The sequence below is a fragment of the Lampetra fluviatilis genome, chromosome 49 (assembly GCF_964198595.1).
Source record: "Lampetra fluviatilis chromosome 49, kcLamFluv1.1, whole genome shotgun sequence".
In the NCBI taxonomy this organism is placed as follows: domain Eukaryota; kingdom Metazoa; phylum Chordata; class Hyperoartia; order Petromyzontiformes; family Petromyzontidae; genus Lampetra; species Lampetra fluviatilis.
In genome coordinates this window covers 9,814,745-9,838,551 of record NC_136323.1, presented here as the reverse complement: position 1 = coordinate 9,838,551, position 23,807 = coordinate 9,814,745, and the positions used below count along the sequence as shown (strand labels likewise).

Below are 23,807 nucleotides of genomic sequence, written 5' to 3'. Positions count from 1 at the left end.
CAACAACCACCTGAAGGAGCTTCCCGAGCGCAATTCGTCCGCATAGTCAGAACGTCTGACCGTGTCAGTTATTTGCACAGGCATTCAGCTGTCTGCGAGGAGCCACGACAGAAACTCTAAATGGCCTGTAGGGGGCTCCCGACTCCCTCCCCAGCGGTGCTGTGGGGCCACTGGGACGGTTGAGGGGATTGTGGGGGGCGGCAAGAGAAAGGCCTCGGTAATTTCGGTATTGGAGCACGGTACAAAACGGAGAGATCAATTTTGAAACCATAATTGGTGTTTGACGTAGAGGCTTTGTGAGATACGTGACTTGGGTTGTGTTGTCTGACTGCAGGCCTGCCAAGCCTCCGCACAAGGCGCACGGCATGGGCCACGGTGCCAAGGCAGGCGGCAACGCGCCACCCTCGGCCGCCCCCACCACCCTGGGCGCGGCGGCAGAGAGGGGGCACGCCGCCGGCAGCCCGACCATGGGAGGGCTGCCTTCCTCGGAAAAGGCCTCGGGCAAGACAGGGGGCCCGGTGTGGGTGGACAAGGCCGCTGGGGAGGAGGGCGAAGAGGAGAGCGAGACGGAAGGACCCATTGCTCAGCAGATGCTCTCCTTTGTCCTGGATGATCCTGACTTTGAGTCAGACGAGCCGGAGAAGAGCAAGGTGAGCGTCGCACTGCGGGCGGCCTCCTCGCCACACCTCGGACTGTGTAGCCTTTGACAGGGCGCCCACGGGATACATCGTGAGGGGAGAGATGCCCCACGGTGCCGTTATTGACGTTTCGCATCGGCACCTGAATGGGGGTCCAGCATCGCCGCCTCGTGTGAGAGTGGTGATGTATGACGGCGGTTGCGAGACTTGAGGGCAGAGTATGCGAGTCACGCAAAGATGGAGCCACGTTGGAATTATGGGATTCGAATACCATTCCCACAAGAATGGCAGGGCACTCATCACCAGTAACCAGGCTGCGATGGACTCGCTGTACTTGAAGCCCGGGTTGAACCCAGCTTTGCTGCATCGCAGGTCCAAGCTGATGACTGCTACAAAGAGTATTTGGCTGCCGCTATAAATTTTGCACTTGGTAAGCCACTCCGTTGAGCTACCATTTGTGTCCAGCTCGCTTCTGAAAAAGTTCAATATAGCCCATTGGGGCCTTACCTGGTAAAATAAAAATAGTTTAGTTTTAGAATTCCGCGGTTCTGGCTCGGTTCTCCAGCATGGATGTTCCGAGCCTCCTGGGCCACACGGCTGCTTCCTCATGTGGATTCGTAACCGGGAGAACTCCAGTTATCTGAGACACCCACCTTTACATGGCAACAAAGGGGACTGCAGCAAGTAGCCTCTGACCTATCGGGTGAAATGTAGGATGCATCCCTCCGTACTCGTATGTTTCCCTTATTTTTGGAATACATTTAAAATGTAAACAGAAAAGGTCAAAACATCTCAAGCGGAGCCCTCGTGAGAGTGGATTGGAGACTGCTCAGCCGTCTCGGATAACTCGAGATCTCCAGATTACGAATCCATGTGAGGAAGCAGCCGAGTGCCCCAGGAGACTCGGAATATCCGTGGATGATTCCTGCAGGAATTGTGATTTTTGTGTGGGCCCATTCCCTGTAAATATCTTCGTTCTAATGCTTTGTCTTCCAACAGAGATTGTGGCATAGAGGACAGGCATCACCACTAAAATAAATGTGGATTTATTAATGATCCAGCACTCAACTACAGGGTGGACCCGATTTGAAATCGCGATATCTCTGCAACCACGAACCGCCGATGAGTGAAACTCTTACCACTTGAAAGGACGGGGCATAGAGTTTCAAATGATTACCGCTATATGCCTCTCCCAGCGCACAAACAGCCCCTAGCCTCAGTCATTCGCAAGATGGTGACCGCACAACACAAGGCGTTTTGCGTTCTGCAGTTCAGCAAGACTGAATCCGTAATTGCGGTGCAGCGTGCGTTTCAACGGCGTTTTGGCATTGATCCGCCAATGTCAAAGAGCATGCGTCGTTGGTACCGACAATTTGAGGAAACAGGCTGTTTATGTAAGGGGAAGAGCGCAGGGCGACCACGCACCTCAGAGGAAAACGTGAGAAGAGAGGCGTTTGGGACGAATTCAACTATCTTCTCGATGTTGTCCATACAGCAGGTGGAGGGCACATAGAGCATTTATAAAATGGTTAGTAAAACCTAATAACTCATTAAACCGTTTGTAACTTTTTGTGTAGTTGTAATATGTTGCCATCGTGAAATATACTGCTTTGAAATTGGATCCATCTTTTTAAAACACCCTGTATTTTACTCCAGTCACTTGCTGACTGGTGGTCGGTCACCTCCCCATCACTCTTCTATCATTACTACCATCGTTGCTGTCTCTGTGAACTTCACTCATTGATTCCTCCACCCATGTTGAGGACTTGGTCTGCCAGATGACTCAACCACCGGCAACAATTCACTCACTCGCTCACTAACTCACCCACTTACCCACTCGCCGAAGCCACTCGCCCAACCACCCAACCACTGCTTCTTCCCTCCTCCCATCTCTTTTCCCAAGCGATCGCAATAACCTTGCTCAATTCAATTCACATCTCTCATCTGTTACAACTTCGATGATAGTCACTGTTTGTTGCTGGCCATGTGACGTTTTGGGTCTTTGGACCTGTGCTCCGCAACTGTGTTGAAAATCAAATTGTCCAATGGAATTCCCATAAACTTCAGTGGCCATTCCAGTATCTCCATTGAAATTAATCGGGGGTCTGTGGGCAATTCCAACAGCTGCCTCCGGATGTCAGGCTTAGAGGGATTCCTGATTCCGTACACTCTAATGATTCTACGATTGCAACAAGCTCACGATTCACGTGAGAAATCTCATTCGATTCCCGACGTGGGCTCGCGATTGTGAGCTCGGGTTTCCCCGCTCATCGCCCCCACACGGCCGCGTGCACCCCTCTGTCCAGGAGCTCTTCCCAGTCCGGGAGGACGTGTCGGACCTCTCCGATGATGATGCGGCGGCTCCTACTGCTGTCGCCGCTGCTGCGGTGCCGCGTCGCGCTGCGGGGAGTCTGCCTGCTGCGCCTCCCGTTGGGAAGCTCTCCCTGGATTTCATTCTGCCCGCCCCGTTTACTCTGCTGAGCGACGACGGTAAGCCGCCATTTGACTTGGCAGGAACTCGCGCAGATCCACGCACAGAGGATAACCCCGGTTTTACACCCAGGATGCTTTCCTGGTGGATTGTAACATGGTACAGTACCAACTACAAGTACTACTACTAGTAGGTACTACTACTAGAGATGGCATGGTAGATCGTAATGTGGCACAGAACCTTCTAGTACTACTAGTAGTAGGTACTCTACTAGAGATGGGTTGGTGGATCGTAACGTGGTACAGTACCTAAACAGATGATACCCAGTAACCCATTGTGAATAAATTCTGTAAAACCATCGGTGTGGAACGTAAGTGTATATGATTGATTTAAGATATATTACCTTGTCTATTATACGATTCCTATTATTAGTTGTTCATCGTATAAAAAAAAGTTCACACTTGTATAAAAAATATTCACAATTAATACGGTACGTGGGGAACAAAAATATCAATAGTGTGCACGTGAAAGGGACTATAGCCAGTCAGGGACGCGAATGCTTGAGCGCCATCTGACGCCTCAATGTGTAGCCAAGGTACATAAGATTGTGGGGGCGCGGTTGGCTATGTACGGTCCGAAATATCAATATGTTGAGTACCCTTTTGCAAAAGTACGTAAAGCAGGAGGGTGTATATCTGGGTGTTACTGTGTTCAAATTGTACTCTCATAGGCCGTAAGGTGAAGACGTTTTACGTTTAATCCCGTTCCCATATATGGGGCACTAAATTCTTTTCATTCTAATAAAAATATCTATTGCTTTTGGCCGTGAAAATAAAAGTTCTCCATGTCTAATCCTGCAGTTTATTTTTTATTACTGTTTAAAGTCGGCAATATTTCTTTCCTCGCGTAATCATAATTTGATCGTCAGTGATGAGGCTTTGCGTCACGTGCTTCCCGCTAGACCAATAAGGTGGCCGCTTTTTTGTGACGAGAGGTACACATTAGTCCAAGATGTCTGCGCCCTTGTTGTCAATATCGAGTAGTGAAGAGGAGAAAATTACGGCCAGACCTCCTTCAAAAGTCTGTAAAAAGTATTTTAAACAATGCTACATACATCTCACGTCCATAAAGAAAGAAGAAACAAAGGATTTTACACGCACACGGTGGGATACATTCAGAAACTGCATCAAACGGTGGCTTTTTTTGCAAGGTGAGAATCGGAGAATAGCAGAAACATACAAACATTGTCTAGAAATCGAGTTTGACAATGTTCCCGACGACGCTGGGTTTCACTCCACTTGCTACAGGCGTTTCATTGACAAAAAGCGATTGGATGCGGCCGAGAAATGGGCCACAGCGTCTTGAAGCTCAAGATCAAGGCCAGTCTGTACCATCGGGTAGTAACGTTAGTATCGCTGCAGTTGATTGTCCCGCAAACAAAACTTAGGTCCAGGACCGGCCTGCCAGTAGCTTGTGCTGGTACTGTGCTTTCTGCCTTGTGCATAATTTGTAAGAAAACGGACAAGTACATTACTGTGGGAGGCAAACGCCAGAAGGACCATCTTTCACAGGCAGAAACGTCAGCACGTAGATAAAAACAAAACACACAAACACACGTTTCAACTTTTATTCCCTTATGCTGGGTACCATGGCTAAATTACAATTACATAATTTATGTAATGTTTATTTTACAGTCAGAGACAGATTTGCATTGTTTTGCATACAGCTACAGCCAGAACACTCAATATTGTTTAACTCTTAACACAGTTTGTATTAGTTTAATTAGTATTTATTTATTTACAGGCAATTTGCTGAAAGCTGCTGAGATGAAGGAAGACACTAGCATTCTTGTGCATATTCGAGACAAAGACTGTGTGTCTCTGGAGGTGCGATACCACAAGGCCTGTTATAGACAGTACACCAGGTTCTTGACAAAGTCTAGTGCATCAGTTACTGTGACCTCAGAAGAACAGTGAGTTAGCAATATTTTATATTAATTAATAATTCCCTCACATTTTCACATTTCAAAAGTAGGAGGTTGGCCCGTGATTTCCCCCAGCTGGTGTTTCAACTACCCCAAGAAGCGCAACATAAGTGAGATGGTTTTCGTTGAGACATTGTCTGCAGATAAGCTGATAGACAGGCTACCTCATCCATCAGGTACAGAAACAACAGTCAACTGATGTAACTAGCGAAAGTGACTGTGAAAACAGGGCTAGTGCAAAAGCTGGTCCACAAAGACCAAGTTCAATGGCCTCCATCAATACTGCAGAGGACACGAGGACACTTTACAGTGCGGCATTAATATTAAAGATGCTTCTGTGTGACTCTCCCGGTATGAAATGCCCGTGGCCACCCACATCAGATGATCTAAATGTGAGCGAGGCAAAATCTGTCGTTCCAATTGAACTGTACAATCTGATTTCCTGGATTATTGGTGCAACTGAGGAACCAACACTGGCCCATTATGTTGATATTCCAGATGATTTGAACCTAAAAGTGATATGTATCTGTCAATACATTGTGTATCTTGCATCTAAGGGTCGGAGGCAGACCCCTAAATCATTGTGTATTGGTCTAACGGTTCGCCATTTAACAGGTTCATCACAAATTGTGTCACTTCTAAATAGACTAGGACATTGTGCAGCATGGGACACAGTTGTCAGTCTAGACACTAGCCTTGGCCAACTTCAACTAGTAGAGGGCAGAGACAAAATACCAAAGGGATTCTCAAAGAAGGTTCCTACAGTACTTGTGTGGGACAATATTGACTTTGGGGAGGAGACACTGTCAGGTCGTAGAACTACCCACCACACAAATGGGATTATGCTGCAAAGTTCTGTAGTTGAACCTGTGTCAACAACAAACAGACAACTACTACAGAAGGGAAAAACCTCATTGAAAGTACCCCCTAGCATCCCTGTCGAACAGTACCATCAGTCTTATAGACAAGGACCACATAACTTGTTTCATCAGGAAAGTGTTCCATTACAGGCGGACACATACAAACTGAACACGGTGTCTGCTGTACAAACTGAACTGGCATATGTTTTTGTAAAGTCCATAGATGCTGAAAGATGCACAATACCAAGCTGGACAGGTTTACATACATTAATTCAAGGTGATGGCACTCTGCAAAAGTCAGCACTGTATTATCTTCCAGTCATTGAGGCTTCATCGACAGAGATGTCAACAGTAAACACAATTCTGAAGCGAAGTGTCCAAATTCATAATCAGCTAGAACTGGACCATATAGTGTTAGTTTTTGACAAAGCTATATATGCCAAAGCTGAGCAAATCTGCTGGAAAGATGATGACTTTACTCAGCGTAAATTGATTAGACTAGGTGAATTTCACACATGCATGTCCTACCTGAGCATTCTAGGAAAAAGGTTTGGAGATGCAGGACTGCAAGACATACTCATTGAGTCCAAAGTTGTTGCCCCAGGATCCATCAATGGAGTGATCAGTGGAGCTATTCTCTTTGATGGCATGGCAGTCATTCAAGCCATTCAGCCAATACCAAGTACCTTTGGAGAGCTTGCAGAGACCATACTGCAGTACATAGTCAAACTTGCTCTGAAACAAACTGTACACGGATAGACTTTGTGATTGACCAGTATCCAAAAATGAGTATTAAAAACCTAGAATGGTCACGTAGAGCTGGTGGTGGTACACAACTGGTGAAAATGTATGGACGGGATCATAAGACATCAACACAATGGAAAAAGTTTATATGAGATGGAACAAACAAAGAAGCACTGGCAGAATTCCTCTATGTTGTGTGGCGAGAGGCTGATCTTACCACTGTGGGAAAGGACTTAAGCTTGTACATAGCACATGGAGACCTGTGTCACTGCGTGACTGTAATGGAGGATTTACATACTCTCAGTGCTGTTGAAGATCTGACATGTGATCATGAGGAATGTGACACCAGGGTGTTTTTACATGCACAACATGCTGCACAGGAACATCAAACTGTAGTCATCAAGAGCCCTGATACTGATGTGGCAGTGATTGCTTTAAGTCTGCAGCAAGATTTACCATGTAGGTTGTATTTTTTCACGGGGGTTGGCAACAAAACAAGGCTCATTGACTTAGCTAAGGTGTCGTCAGCTCTTGGCACAAGTGTCTGTTTGGCACTTATTGGGATCCATACCTTCTCAGGTTGTGACTCTACAAGTGCCTTTTATGGCAAAGGCAAAATAAAGGCATTTTCTGTTGCTTGTGAGAAAGAGGAATATCTGACTGCTTTTACAAATCTGGGTAGCAGTTTTAACCTAGACCAGTCTACCTTGGAGCTACTTTGCACATATGTGTGCCACCTGTATGGCCAGTCATCTGCCGAAAATGTGAACGATGCAAGATACAAAGCATTCTGTATGGCATCGTCAGCTTTTCCAGAACTATCCATGCCCCTTACAAGTGATGCCCTGTACCAACACTTCAAAAGGGCAAACTACCAAGCAGCCATAATGAGACATTCTCTGAAAAGGTATAATGTGTGCCCCTTCACCCGTTGGCAATGGATGGCACCTCGAGGATGGTGAGTTAACAGTGACCTGGATGACTAGAAATCCTGCCCCTGAAAGTGTGTTGCAGGCAGTCCACTGCAGTTGCAAGCATAGCAAATGTGAGACTGGAAGATGTTCCTGTATGTCTGCAAGACTGTCTTGTACTGATTTATGTCGGTGCCAAAATTGTGCAAATGTCTCACAGGAAACAGAAGACCTACATGGGATGATGGCTCTGATAGTGATAGGGATGATACCGATGAGGAAATATGCGCTGTGTTATAATTTAGGGTGATTTTGAGCTGTAAAGAATCTGTGGTAGAATTGTAATTTTTTTTGGCAGCATTCCAAAACAAGGGGACAGTGTAGCATTTCGAGTCATTTCAGCCAACTTGGGCCAAAGTGTGCTTATATTTGTATCTTTCTGTGATTACACAGTACCTACTGAAAATTTTGATGTACAAAACATCACAGTTTTGCTCAATTTAAAATGTTTATGTTTAATTTTGCTTAGTGCCAATCCGTGAAGTTGAAGCATATTTTCTACAAATTTGCCATATGTCATGGTCTACATTCACACTTGAGTATATAATGCACCAAAACCTGTCTCAAGTGTTTAGGTACATGTATAAGTGTCAGTTTGAGAGATATTTGGTGTTGCTAAAATGTATATAAATAAAGTTACAAACAAAACCAGCAGCATAAGATTTTCGTTTTTCCCAATTCACAATTATATACATTTATGGATTTTGAAAAAAAACTGCAGGGTATTTTGCGGAGAACTTTTAACATAAAGTCGAAAATGGTTTTGTCTATGAAAAAAATAATTTAAAAAGTAGTTCCCAGGTGTGGGAACGAAAATCATTTTCTAGCCACTTTTTCCTTGTTCACCTTACGGCCTATCAGCAGTATGTGTTGAGACGAAGCAATTTCCATGAGGAACCCTCACAGAAAGAAGTGCATCACCCTCTGTTAGAGAATGGCCTTTTTGATGATGATATTACAGAAATACCTTGCTGACCCCTTCATTCACCTCTCGGCCATACTCAGGGTGGGTGGGGTGGCACAGCGGTAGCGCGTGAGGTTCAACGTTCAAATGCGACAGGCCGCCTTGGTTAATACATCTCATTTGCAAGGGTGTCCAGGGTATTGATTTACACATACATAACAAACACGTGACGACACGTCCCAACTTTTAAAATCTGTAATTGAAACGGTTTGCATCAATAAAATGAACATCGCAGCCAGCCAAACACGTGAATAAATACAAAAGTAATTCAATGGCGCACAACGCTGGATCATATAGAAAGCACTGTAGCTGGAACGGTTGCAGATGCAGTGGAAGTGTATTTCAATTAGACATTTAAATAAGGTGAGATTGGTGGCATCATATCCGGATGTGTTCGGGAAATCGTTCTATGCTGAAGCCGCTCTGTGTCTGAGCCTGCTTGGGTTTATTCTTTGGAGACAGTCCCAATTTTTATGAGATTCTCAGACCGATTTATCGGTGACTGGGCTTAATTGTTGACTGGGCTGAAAACATCAATCTGAACTATTATTACGAACTAAACAACTCTTTTATTTTACCAGGTAAGGCCCACTGAGCTATGTAGCTCTTTTTCAGAAGCGACCTGACTGCAAATGATAGCTCAACGAAGTGGCTTATCATGTGGAAATTTATAGCACCCAAATACTCTAAATTCATGTTTCTAAATATGGAGGAAATAACCGGAGGACTCGGGATAAAAATCCACGCAACCACGGGGAGAACATGCAAACTCCAAATATAGAACAGGCGTCAGGGTCTGGGATTGAACCCACTACCTCCTGCATACCAGGCAAGGAGGTAGTTAATATCTCGTCACCGCAGCGCCCCAATCACTTGACTTGAGAGGTTAACTCGGAGTGAATGCCCCGATTCAAACCCGCAGAACCAGCAGTGCCCCTCAGTGCCGAGACATAGCCCTCTGCGCCACGCAGCCACTGCCTCCGTTCACTGCTCAAAGGCCCAGGGAGACCGCTCTGTCGGTCTCTTCAGTCTGTCAGTCTGGCGGTCTGCCGCCCAAAGGTGGAATTTTAAAGAGGGTTCCTTCTCAGAAATGTATCTAAATACTGAACGAATTTGCTCACCATGGTGAACGTGTTTGCAGCAACATTTTCAGACGTGTAAACAGCTGTAAAATCACAATGACCCTTAGAAATGTACTCCTGCTTTGTGCTGTGACCCGGACATTGTTTTCTCACAGTTAACCCTGCCTTGTGCTGTGACCCAGACGTGGCTTTTTACAGTTAACCCTGCCTTGTACTATGACCCGGTCACAGCTTCTCACATTTAAACCAGCCTTATGCTGTGACCCGGTCACGGCTTCTCACAGTTAACCGAGCCTTGTGCTGTGACCCGGTCATGGCTTCTCACAGATAACCCTGCCTTGTTCTGTGACCCACAGATAAACCTGGCAGTGATTTGTCCAAAGATAAAAAGAAGAAGAAAAAGAAAGAAAAGGAGAAGGTGAGCGGACGATGACAACTCCCACGTTCAGTCAACAATTCCAACGACTGCCGCATATCAAACAATACATGCGCAGACCATCGCCTTCCTTCCCACATCTGCATCTCCACGTCCAACAGTCGCACAGCCCATCGTCGCACGGCCTTCTGGCAGTGACTTCTTTTTTCTCGACACCATTGGTTTAATACAACCTGCATCTGGATGACCACTTTCGGCATTCAGCGTCTCACCAGCAGTCAGGCTTGCTTGAACAAATGCTGGTGAACTGCCAGGTGTTTTATAGGTAAGGACCTGTCCTGCGAGATTTGGTCCTCGTTCGACGTAAAGCTAAACAGCGCACAACACAATGACCATCCGTGTCATCGTGGAGTGTATATATAACGTAATTTTGTGCAATGTATATCAGAATATTTGTGATTCACATTTCACAACGTACGGTCGATATTCAGTTGGAACACAACCGGGTAGCTATATTTTCTATTGCATTATGACAAAATATTTAATTAAAGTATACAAAGTAATTTTATACTGTTGCAGAAGACAAAATGTGTATCATTATGTGCCCTCCATCACCCGACACAGCCAAACAAATTAATTTGTCACGAGTTGTCCAACACACTCAAATTGTTTATTGTTTCAGCTCACAAGTAAACCGAAGGACAATTCTCGCAAATAAATTGAGTGGTTAGATGGGACGTCTCACTTGAAACCACGTTATGTGTCATCAGGACAAGGTCCAGAAAGTGGAAGCAGGGTCTTCTTATAGCCACATGTTTGGTTAGATCAGCTTGCAGCCCTGCAGATTGGACGTATAGCTGACCACACACAAGCTAAATTAAAACTAAACTATATTTTATTTTACCAAGTAAGGCCCACTGAGCTACATAGCTCTTTTTCAGCAGCGACCGGGCCACAAATGATAGCTCAACTTAGCAGCTTATCATATGGAAATGTATTGCAGTCAAATACTCTAAACGCATGTTTCTAACTGTGGAGGGAAAAACTGGGATGACCCTGAGAAAAATGCACGTGACCACGGGGAGAGCATGCAAAATCCAAATATATAGGCGTCAGGGTCGGGCTTGAATCCATGACCTCCTGTATACCAGGCGGGGGAGTTAATATCTCGCCACAACGGCGCCCTAATGATCTCTGCATGATCCTTAACCCTGCCTCCAAAGCGATTCCTGTTTTGGTTATATTGCGATTTGCATTGGAGTTTATAGCATTTGTAATGAAGCCTCTCGCCACCATGGAAAATGGTGAATTATCTGCGATCAGAAGATTCATTCTTGACTCATGAACCCAGTTAATAACCACCAGAAAACTGAATAAAACAATCACGCATTCAGCTGCTAAGTCGGGCATTAGCCCTGGACTCTAAAGCAGTCACATAACCTCTGCATTAACCTGCATGACCTCAGCCTTTTCGATTTCTGGCCATTGCTGCTCCAGTAGTCTGCTGTGCTGCACACCGAGATTGCCTCGCGTACAACGCGCTCGTCCCAACGGGCGCTGTGTCCCCCCTCCCCGCCGTGCGCACCAGGAGGAGGAGCGGCCGGACAAGTCGAGGAGCAAACACAAGAAGCACAAGGAGAAGGAGCGTGATAAGGAGGAGGTTGGGGGAGGAGGAGCTGGCGATGAAAAGGAGAAGAGGAGGAAGAAAAAGAAGAAGGGCGCGGGTGCCAGTGGTGGTGGTGCTGGTGGTGGTGGCGGCAGTGGTGGTGGTGTCGGTGGGAGCGACCTGAGCGCGCTCGAGGCTTTCCTGGGGGGCGACCCGGCCACGGGGGGCGACCCGACCGAGGGCGGCGGAGACTACGAGGAACTGTAGGGACTGCGCCACGTGCACCCCCCCCCCCCCCGCGCTCATCCGGAGGAACTACCCCACGCGCCGTCCGGCCACGCTGGGCCACGCTGGGCCACGCTGGGCGCCCCAATCACGGCAGCAGCACCACTGCCCCCTGTCGGACTTTCGTGATGGGGTTGCGGGGGTGTGTTGGGGGGGGTGGGGGCGGTGTGGGGGGAGGGGGTGCCGTTGCAAAATGGCACGAGTTATCGGTCCCTCTGGAGCCGATCATATTCCTCGGCAAGGGCCTAGTTTTTATACGCATCACGGCAGAATCAGAATCTCTATCCTGGAGAAATCCGATGGGCTATGAAGCTTTTGTTTTGTCACAGACGTCCAGACAAAACGTGACGCCGTGTGCAGCGCAGGTATCACGGACACGATTGCAGACGGGCGCAGGGCCGGCATGCAGCCACGCCGTGAACCCTTGGCCCTGGATCCCCACCACGGGACAACCCATTTGGGAACGTCTTGAGTGTTATTTTATTGATGGTGAGCAGCATCTCCACGCTGCCGGTGCATCGCAACACCGGGAGTTTGCTGCTGCTGTCTGCACTCCCCATTGGTGTGTGTGCGCATTGCACGGAACACAAATCATCACAGGTTCCATTGAAGAGCCAGGGTTTGGCCTGGGCCCCATGTGTTAGATGTTATGTCCATGATGTGTACCGTCTTATTTAGCAATAGCTAGTGGAAACGGATGGTTGTGTAATTCCATGATTAGTGTTGGTTAAACATTTTGTCTGATGCTTTAATGGCATTAGTTTGAAGTCTTCACTTCGTTCTGGCTGGTTTAGCGAAGCGGTGCGTATCGGGAGATCCAAACTGAGATCACATCAAGCTGGTAACAAGATAATCACTCTAAGGTGATTCTTACTACAATGTACAGAGTTATGTTTGAATAATGAGAGACGGCTGCTAGAGCTGGTCTTATTTTTAACGTTGGGTTTGCTTCCATCTTGAGTTCCATTCTGTTTGTGTAAAAAAAAAAATAGGCAATGCAATTTTTGTGTAATTAGTCCTGTAAAAATGTAACACAAAATAGCACAGAAATACACTGCACAGTCTGAAAATGTATAAACACATGCCGACATGCATACATACTCATGAACGACAACTACCAGACTCCCTGGCGACAGTTCTCAAGGTGTGATTCTCAACTATATTTTAATGCAACTGGTAAAGTTTTAGCACACACACACTTTGCATAATTATTTGTTTTGATAGAGCGTCCTCTGTTACGTCGTCGGGGCGTCTTGAAGCACTGTACACGCGAGAAGCAGCTTGTGTGTGCGTACGTACGTTGAACTTCTTTCGCACTATCGCAAGTAGCCAACCGTGCTGAAGAACAAGAAACTAAACACAAGAACGCTCGCATCACATCTCATCTCAGATAGTTAAAATGTGGCAGCTTGTCCCTGTGTGATACAAGGTGCGAAAAAAGTTTTCAAGTTCAAGGTGGCTCGTCTTGTAAGTGAGCAGCATCTGCCAGTGGGGGGGGGGGGGGATGCGATGATCGATGATTGTCACGTGTGTAATCCCAACTGAGTAATTGTGGGGTAAAATGTTTAAAATTCTGCAGATTTAGGGCATCGCATGAGCGGCGCACAACGGCTGGTCTCGTGACTGATGGCGCGGGATCTCTTAGGGTCCACTGGGAAGCAGACGGAGCGCAGTCTATGACCAACTCATCCGCGGTATTAACCAAGGTGGCCTGCCGGTCTCGAAACCACAAACCTCTTCAACGAGCGGGAAACGCCCTGTCGCTGAGCGGTGTAACTGGCTGTATACAGCATGGATATATGCAGGCTGACGAGAGCTGCCTATGGAGAATTATTGAACAGGAGCCTTGAGCATTGAGCGCAATATTCTCCAGTGAGACACTATCAATTGTAAATAAACGCTTCTGAGCATTAATTTTCACTGCTTCCCACGGGGTGAAAATGGGGCTCGGGTTGAGGGAGCTTGATGATCGTCTTGACTCAACTGCCCATAACGGCAAGAGGGAGTTGCTACCTTGCAAAATAATTCCCTTTCGTGCGGGCAGGTTAAACGGGCGTGCTGAGCGCAGAGTGAAGTCCAGTGGTGATTCTGGGTTCTTTAAGAAATGTTTACAGTGAAAGCAAAACCTTTTTAATGGGCGTTGGTAAGTCGCGAACGTGACGCCTTTCTTTCAAGGATCTCGCGAATTAATTACAGTCTCACTGATTTGGCCACAAAAATTCATCGGCCAACCCTTCTGGGTTATTAAAGGTACCGGATATTGCTGTCCGTTTGATGACCATTGAAAGAGATCTTCTTGTCTCGGGGAGCGCCTTACCTGAGCGGTCTCAGCCCTGGAGTGTCTCATCTGATTGCTGTGATCGTCTGTCGTCCTATCTTACTACAAGAGAACCTTACCATCGATTACATTTTTTGAAAGTGGCTACGCAAGTCATCATCCGCTCATTAGATTCACAGTGTTCAGACGCTGTTGCGGGTAGGCAGTGTTGAACTTTGATGTTGCTCCTAGCTGAAGCGTAATGAGATTGAGACACTTTACACAAGCCGTGTTTTTTTTTTTTTGCCGATGCAAATGCTTTCGCATGCAAGTCGCCTGCTTCCAGAGGAGGGGATTCACACTCGTTTCCTCGCGGTCAAATTCCAAGAGTGTTTTTTTTGTACCAGGCGAGAGCCACGGTTGGCGAGGTGTTAACTACCTCGCCTGGTATAAAGGAAGTTGTGGATTCGATCCCGACCCTGACGCCTGTATATTTGGAGTTTGCATGTTCTCCCCGTGGTTGCGTGGATTTTTCTCCGGGTCCTCCAGTTTTTTCCTCCACACTTGGAATCAACATGCGTTGGCTGCTATACATTTACACGCGATAAGCCACTTCGTTGAGCTATCATTTGTGACAGGTCGCTTCTGAAAAAGAGCTGCATAGCTCAGTGCGCCTTAACTTGGTAAAAACATAAAAAAAATAGTTTCGTTTTAGCCCAAGAGACCAGGAGAGTTCTGGGTTACAAGCGCGTGCAGTCGAGACTTCTTCCGTGTGCGCTCTTATTTAGCCGTGCCTACCCAGGAAAGCCTCGCAGAGCCTCTTTTTTTCCGGGAGATCCTGGCGAGTTTTTCGTAGTAGGAAGCGATGATTGCTTCTGTATAATCCCGAATGGGTCATTATGTTAATGTTATGACTTTTGTGCACGTGTGTGTTTGTGTGTGTTGTTTCGTTATCGTTTGAACTCACGTTGTAAGCCTAATTAACTTGCACATCACAAACATTAACATTTGGATGGTTCGTTTAACACATAGGCTTTCGCGGTCGATATCCATAATAAAGGTTTTTGAGTGAGATAAAGTCAAATATAAATGCGGCTCGAAAGTGACGACATCACATTTATCCCTCTATTTAAGACCGAAACAGGAAGATGTCTCTACAATTCTGGCTGTCGCCTATTAATGCTGGTTGTAATTACCGGCGAAGCGTCGTACTCGAATTGTCAATGTTTGTGGGTTTACTCTCCAACACACAAGCGGTGTGCTGAAGTCGTAACTAATTGGCACGTTTTGTTTACGTGACAAACTTTACTAATTGGCTGTGCCGGGCAGTGGTGGGTATAACGCCACATTTATATCTACCGCGATCGAACCCCCAAAAAAACCTCCGTCGTGGATTGAAGGTTCGCTGCCCCTATTTCCGAATCGCGCAGCCACTTCGCTTGCGTATGGGGAGGTCTACTGACAATGTACGCATAGGCAACGGGGGGGGGGGGGGGTGAAGACTCCATAATAATTTGTCTACATTGGCCTTCAAATGAGTTAGACAGTCCGACGGTGCACCATCTGTTTGCTTAAACACGTTAATATTATTAATCCTTGATCGTTTCTGCGTGGATTAAATATCGGCCGTTCTATAGGATTCGGGGGGGGGGGGGGGGGGGGTGCGTCAAGCGTACGTACGCAGATTGGGGGGGGGGGTGTAAAAAGTACACGTGTATACAGGGAGGCGGGAGGGGTCAAGTTTTGACAGATTTTTGCGTACGTACTAAATGGATGGCCCCCTTACCGGCTACGCCAGCACGGAACTTTGCGATCTACATGACTTAAACGTCTAACGCCCAGGGCAGCACACAGGATACCTCCTGCTTGGGAAGTCGACCAATTCCTGTCTGGTGTTTGGTTCGGTGAGAAACGCGAATGCTTGTAGAAATCCTCCGAGTATGCAAACACGGGCACTTTGCACATGACGGTGCGGGACCTACTTGCTGTACTGCCTCGCACGGGCGGCACCTTGTTTCCCTAGTAGCCGGGTTCTTGTGCGCACGCTCGGTCGTTAGGTCTGCACCTCATCCACGATCCTTCCTCCGTGGCGCTGGATCGCAGACGACCACCACCACCGTCACCACGCCCGGCAATATTATAACTCGTAACCTCAATGGTCGCTCTACGTGCACGCTGTTGCTTGACGCACGCGGATGGGGCTTAAAGCAAACATCAGTGTGTCCACAACCGCTTTCACGTCCTCATTCGTTTATGATTTACAACCAATGCCTTGTCGCAAACAGGAATCGCGTCGCAAAACCAAACGGTTTGCAATGTCTTTGCGTGCCGTTTTTATTGGCCGCTCGGAACATTGCAAGTTCGCGGAAGGGAAAATGATGAAAGTGCATTTCCGTCGTTCAGAAGCGCCACACGAACTGACGTTGAGTGGTGCTTACGGTCGCTGCTGGACGTGCTGCGTTGCGCTGCTGGGACTGTGGTGCGCATTGTCCGCACAGCTCTGCGTTTCACTCGGCTTGTATGTTGAACTTGTTTCGCACCGTACATAGCCAATCTTGCTAATAGGATGTGCGGGGGAAGAATAACAAACTAAACATTAAAAGCATTTTTAAAGAAATTTGTTTTCAACATAGATGATATAAAAGTGCAAAGCTCCAATGGCTTCCTAATATCGGAAGGAAGAGCGTTCCAGACGGCCGCAGAAGCGCATCTGCGCGTGATGCGGCGACCGTCTTTGTTCGATAGCTCGCCAAAAGCCGCTGGTGCTGCGAGGATGAGCGGAGTTGGCGTGATGATGGTTTGAGGCTTTCCGCGCGCATCGTTTTCCTGTCCCGAGTCACGTTCCCCTTTTAGCCGTCGCGCGCCCCCCACCCCGATCGATCACCCTTCACGTCGCGTCAGGCCCCGAGGGATGAAGGATCTCGGTTCCGGCGAGCCTCTGTTGCTCCGATGAGATTTTTAGTTTCCTCCGTGCGCGCGGTTGAACAAGCATTCGGGTGAACACTTGAGTTTGAAGAGACGGAGAAATAAGCTCTAAGGAAATAACAGACACGGATTTGGCCGACAAGCATCTTAAGATGACGTAGACGTACTAACATGATGTTGATGGATTATAGGGTTGGGGTCACCAGTAACATTAAACACTATGTACGTTACGATGTGGAAACCACACAAACCGAGTGTAAATATTGATACAAACATTTACGCTGCTGCGTTTCCACATGCAAGCGTTTGAATATTCCCACGTTACAGCGGCAATGGGCAATAGCGCGACCTTTAGCACAGGTTAATATTTACCAGCGTTTCAATTTCACGTGCGTTTTAATTATCTGTGGCAGAACAAGGGAGATGATGTATATTTAAATGTAACGTTATCTGTGAAAACATGAGCGTCTTGCCAACATGAAGTCATCGGGGGGTTATCTTCATTGTTTCGAAAGCAAAAGCATGAACCCACCATTAGGAGAAGCTAATAACATTGGACAGGGCCGTCTGCTCGGCAATGAGCAGCGACTGATTGTGCGCAACTAATGTTGAGAATGGGAGCTAAGGGATGGGACGATGCAATGAGAGAGCGAGTGATGAAAGGGGAGGGTGCTCGCAAACAGGGTACATCGCAACTGCAAGAGTCACAGGCTCGGGGTTTCAGGCGCGCCGTGTTCTGCACTTGTACGTACGCACGTATGTATGTTGAACTTCTTTCACACCGTACGTAGCCAACCGTGCTAATCGGAGGTGCGGGGGAAGGACGACAATAGTGTTTTTGGGTTTGATCGCTTAAATGTAAATGTGTTGTTAAACCTGCCACCAACCGACACAGCCAAATTAGTAAGGTTTGGCACGTAAGTGAAACATGCCAATCTAAATTTTAGGCTTTCGTGACTGCAGGAATCCATACTCTTTGATTCTTTCGGTAAAGTCACGTAGAAATAAAATAAATCACGACGTTTCGATTGCAACACAAGCAATCATCATCAGGTGGGAAAACCACAGCAAAAAAATGTATTGCTGTGGTTTTTCCACCTGATGATGTTTGCTTGTGTTGCAATCGAAACGTGATTTATTTTATTTTATACCTCCGTGACTTTACCGAAAGAACCAAAGAGTATGAAACATGTCAATTGGTTACTAGTTCAGAACACGCGCGTATTAGAGAGTAAACCCACAATACTTACAATTCGAGTGCTGGTGGTGGCAGATTCAACGACGCATTTATGTTTATGCAACTAAACCTAAAAAACCCCATCTACTTTGGATAATATTGGTTGCGAAAGCCTACTCCGTGTTAAGGAGGACAAAAGAACGAAAACACAAAAGGCAACTCTAAAAGACACGTGCCGCTCGCGGAGGCGTTGGACTGACTCGCTGGGGGTGTGGCCGCGTTTGCGTCGTCCTTTCGCGCAGACGACATAAGCGGAGCTTCCCCAGCAAAGGGGCCCCTCACACACAGCTCAGCATCGGCGGGTGTGGGGGGGGGGGTTCCGTTACCCCGGGCGAGCCATCCGGATCTTGGCAGCGGCTCGTCGTCAGCTGTAGCAGTGAGCCACCGCCAGGCGCTGCTCAGACCACTTACGGGGGGTGAACGACAAATACAAAATTGGAATTGCCATTGACAGAGCAACAATTGAAGATAAGACAAACTCCCAAATAGCTACATCATGGGACCTCCTTTGCCAGTACCAAAATATGAGCATAGGGTTTCCCCTTTTTTCTGGCAACAAAAACAGGTGTTAAGATGTTAAAACACCAAACTGAAACCTTTAACAAGGAATCATGTCTGCATTAACCACAATACTTGTGGTCAGAATGCAAACAAAAAACATACTCTGATAATATATGCATTGTATTTGAAACCGATTGGTCCACACCAGAGGCATCTTTCTTTTGAGCCTAGTCTCAAATGGTGTTAGACCAGAGGACGCCAAACTTTTGGTGTTTCAGTTTGGTGTTTTAACATCTTGACATCTGTTCTGTTGCTAGATTAAAAGGGAAAAACTATTCTCATCCCAAAGAGTTTTAAGGTGTGGCGACTTGACTCTTCGCGATGCTGGCTGAGGGAGCGTTTGACGACGCACGCGGTTACCGGCGGCTGTAAATAATGCAACTGCGAAAGCCGTTTTTATTAAGATCCCCATGCCCCTTTTGAATCATTTTAATTCCCCACTTGGAGCTTTGGGTTTTTTCCACTGTTGAACTTTCGATGTCGTGAGCAGTTTCGGCATCACTCGTGTTGTTTCCACCGCAGACAACACTTCTATGCAACTGCAGTTGTAAACGTGATGTCTGAAGTTTATGGGTTCCACGTTCACTCATCCATTCATTAGTTTACGTTGCGAGTATGGAAATTAACGTTGATGTCACCGTTGAAATAAAATAAATGTGTTAAGGGGACCATGGTTGTGCGTTCCGTGTGTTGATTCCTGTGCTCTTCCATTGAGTCCATACTCATCGTGGGCCAGGTGCTGCTGACTTGTGGTTCTGCGCTGCTCTTGTGGTTAACGCTACAGACTTGGTGTCGGCCCTTTGTGCCATCACCTGGCTCACCCCCCACCCTCCACCCGCCGCCATTATCACGCACAGAACGTGGATTATTACAGCGCAGGACCGTGAGAAGTGGCGGGGCTCGGGGAGGCCTTCATCCAGCAGTGGATTGACCATGCCTGATAATAACGACGACGACGACGAATTATGTACTTGCTGCTGTGCATTGTATGAATGATCCGAAGCGCGCACGTCTGCTGTTTAACGCAAGTTTGTTTCAGATGAACGCTTCGATATCTTGGGGGGCCCTCCCCAGTAGCGCACCTGCAGTGGGGCGCTGTTGTTGCCTTCTTCAGATGGTGCGTGCGTGCCAAGACGATCCAAGAAGAGAACGCCTTAACAATAGTGTGCAACACCCCCACTCCCCTCCCCTGCCCCCCGACGAGAGTGATTTGATGAGAAGTTCACTATCGCTCACAAAATAAATAAATACAAAATAATCACGCGCTGCTTAGGAATTAAAGTTGATTATTTTCCCAGGAAAACTGCCTCCTCGCGTCTCTGTGGGAAGGAGAGGCCCGCGATAGGGTTATTAAGTGCAGGCTAGCGCAGCACTATTTAGTAAATGGTTAATTGCACAAACAGCAGGGGGGGGAAGGCGTCGTCCGGAATGTGTTTCCCCCGCCTCTTGAGTGCCTTAAAGTGTTTTTTTCCGCAGCACCCGATTGCTCGATTTGCGTCGAGTCTCCCCGTGCTAACGCGCCCGTTTGGGGCACCACCCTGGGTAGGTTGGTGGCCGGGAACCCGAAATGCCCCCCCCCCCCCACTTTGGGTAACGCGGCGCTCTGCCGCGGGCCAACCGAGGACCTTCCCCTGGCCGGTCGGGTTACGTGACCCGCGAAGGAGACGCGCGAGTAACGGCCACGTGCGCGGCAGCTGTGTTTGTCGGGCAATTAAAAGGGCGCCCTCGGAGGAGGAGATTGATTTATGGCGGCACCGGCGGCTCGTGGGCAGGACGACCTAGTTCTGCATTGCCCTTCGTGTCCTAATAGAGGCATCGTTATCCAGCAACCTCCTCCTCGTTACAGCAGCGCGACGCCTCCGCTGTGTCCCCAGCTCTTAATTGGAGCCCGCGAGTGTAGTCCAAGACTTTTCCCCGTGCTCGCCAAGCTGATTTATCTCGCCCGGCTCCAGCAGGCCGCCGTAAATAATCCCACTGGGCGTTCGTGCCACGCGGGGAGTCTAGACGGGCAGGGCCGGGTTGACGAGGTGGCCATGGCTGGGGCGATTGTGAGGTTGTGAGTGGTGAAGATGAGGGGTGGGGGGGGGGGCGCCAGGCTACCGCTCCCAGCTTGGCGCAGCGTCGTTTGCTGCTTGTGTCGTGTCGACGTTGTGTGGACCGTACCCCGTGACTCTCGTCGACTTGTATTGATTCAACTCCCGTGTCCGCGTAGCGCCTTGAGATGGGATATTTCGTTTACACGGGGTCTGTCAGCTGGCAAGGGCATAGCGAAGACACAGACACACTCGCACATAAGACGCCTTTACCTACAGTGCAAACTTTCGTGTCGAGATGCCCTCGATTGTCACCTTCACTCTCACTCGTGTGGAGTGAAAGCGACTTTAATCCCTCACCGCCAATTAGCTCACAAAAGCAACATGGCCTTTGGTACTAGACTTTGACTTGTACCATATAATCGAGAAGATTTGATCTCCCGGGGCGGCATTTTAAATGACCGGCACGCTTATTCACCGCACCGCCCTCGACTGAGCGTCTGTGTTGGTGCGCCCGCGTGTGTTGAGCGGTGACAATTGGGGTTCCATATGTTGTATGTATGTTGAACTTCTTTCGCACCGTACGTAACCAGCCGTGCCAATCGGAGTGTGGGGGGAAGGACAACAAACGAAACACAAACATCTATTCTAAAGAAATTAGTTTTCAACCTAGATGATTTAAAATTGCATAAGCTCCAGTGGCTTCCTGACATCGGAAGGGAGAGCATTCCAGACGACCGCGGCAGCGCACCTGAAAGCGCTCGATGCGGTGACCGTCTTTGTTCGATGGCTAGTAACTATATGCACTTATCGATATCTCGTGTCAGTCCAGAGGATTTAGCTCTAGATCTCTCTTTTCCGGTCAAAGGTTTTACCTCTAGATTCATCGTCAGAATCTTGATTTGAAGCTTTCGTGACTGCAGGAATCCATACTCTGGGTCTTTAGTTAAAGTCACGTAGGTAGAAAAATAATAGATCACGACGTTTCGATAGCAACACAAGCCATCGTCCTCAGGTGAAACAATACAGCAGGCGGACTGCTGAGGCAAGAGGAAATGTCGCGAGAGAGCTCCTGCCACCGGAGGTTATATTCGTGTGTGGTGGGTACACCCAAGGGTGAGTGGGTGGGGCCAGGGATGGAATTTGTAAGTAAATGTAAGGCTAGCAAACAGAAGGCGAGCAAGCGTCAGCTAATCCGAGGGGGTAGGGAGGGGAGGGGTTGCCATAACGAGCGAGCGGGTGGGGATGCAATTTACAGAGGAATCGGCGGCAGGAGGAGAGAGAGGGGGTGGGGAAGAGCTAAGAAAGGGGGGCTTGCTTGTGAGATAGGGGGGAGATCGGCGGCAGGAGGAGAGAGCGGGGGTGGGACAGAGCAAGAATGGGGGCTGCGCGTGAGGTAAGGGGGAGAGGGGGGGGCAGCAGGAGGAGAGAGAGGGGATGGGGCTTAGATAACACTGGTCAACAAAAAAAACATTTTTTTCTGGCCTGGACTTTTGCGGCTGTTTTAAACTAATTTCACGGTGCTGATTCCAAATCTGATCTCAGATTTGCTCTATCACATCTCATTTTTTAAATCCTTTATATTAAGTTCGCTTGCTTGCTTACGACCGTGCAAATCTTTCGGTCGTTTTTTAACCCACTTCCCGTGATCCAATCGAGCTGACATTTTGCACACAGACTCGTTGTGTGTGACAATTTATTTTCGTGAAAAATTTTTTTTCCTAAATTTTCCACTTTTTAGGAATTTATTTTTTCATATTTAATTTAAAATACCAATGTGATAAAAATGAAACTCTTACTCAAGAAAAACAGAAATGAATAATAAAATAAAACCGATGCCACGCATATAAAGGATTTATAGTGAAAAACTTTGTTTTTACGGGTTAATTTTTTTATCCTATCTCCCGTCCCAGGCCCCGCCTCCCCTGCCCTCTCCCTCCTCCAGCGTTTATGCGCGGCACATATTCTAATCAGTTCCATTCTCATGCCTCCCCATCACAATGGGTGGTCGGCTTGACTGCGCCGGTGCATGATGCCTTTGTTATGCGTATTATGCGGCGGCGTCCATCACAAAGGCTCGCCGTGGGAATTTGTGCACGGGGTCCCCGCGTGCCTCCGCCCCTCTGATTATTCGTAATTCCAGCTTTACCCTTTAATTTCCCTAATAATGGCACCTACGCGCTCGAGCCCCTTTTGTCATGCCACTTAGGCCGTCTCGCTCCTCCCCTGCCTGTCGTCGATACGTGTGCGTGTGTGGGGGGTCACAGCGCCGCGGTGCGAAGTAGCATCGGGGGAGGTCGTCCAATTCCCTGGTCGCCGGAAACCGTGAAGGTCATCCCGATAAGGGCGTCTCGGGTTAAAACCGGTCAGCCAGGTGACTTCCCCTCGGAGCTCTATGGGGGGGGTGTGTTTATGTGAGGTGAGGTGAGGGGGACACGGGGTTGGCTCCGTCGCTTGGTGGTGGCGAGGTCGTAGATGGGGCGCCCGCCGAGCGGCTTCGTGGCGGCAGCATCACACACCTACCACAGCTGTAGGAATGGACGCGCGGCATCACGGCTGCCCGCTCGGCTGAGCCGTGCGCATTCCTCCCGAGCGTCGCGATCAGAACTCGCATCGCGGGCTGCTCCAGAGCAGGGCACCGAGCCGCGATCACCACGGTAAGTCAAACGCAACTACCGTCCTTGTGGAGAGACACGAGTAACACAATACGTAGATACGCAGGAGAATCACGCCTCCTGCGTTTGTGCACCAATAGACCCGTTTACGTAAGTCGGGGATGCGTTCATGGAAAGGAACGGGGGACGAATGTCGAAATGACGTCAATCAAAGCGATTTATTTTACAGGGTACGGTG

At 48.0% G+C, this 23,807-nt stretch overlaps 1 protein-coding gene across 1 annotated transcript in view; it reads left to right on the top strand.

Annotated features, from left to right (window-relative positions):
- The window catches only part of RABL6 (RAB, member RAS oncogene family like 6), a 56,553-nt gene extending 44,467 nt beyond the window's left edge, over positions 1-12,086 (top strand). The window contains exons 14-17 of the mRNA XM_078878100.1: positions 335-650; positions 2,945-3,128; positions 10,031-10,092; positions 11,639-12,086. Coding sequence (XP_078734226.1) covers positions 335-650; positions 2,945-3,128; positions 10,031-10,092; positions 11,639-11,923 — 847 coding nt within the window. The 3' untranslated portion in view covers positions 11,924-12,086. The remainder of the gene's footprint in view (positions 1-334; positions 651-2,944; positions 3,129-10,030; positions 10,093-11,638) is intronic.
- Positions 12,087-23,807: the final 11,721 nt, after the last annotated feature.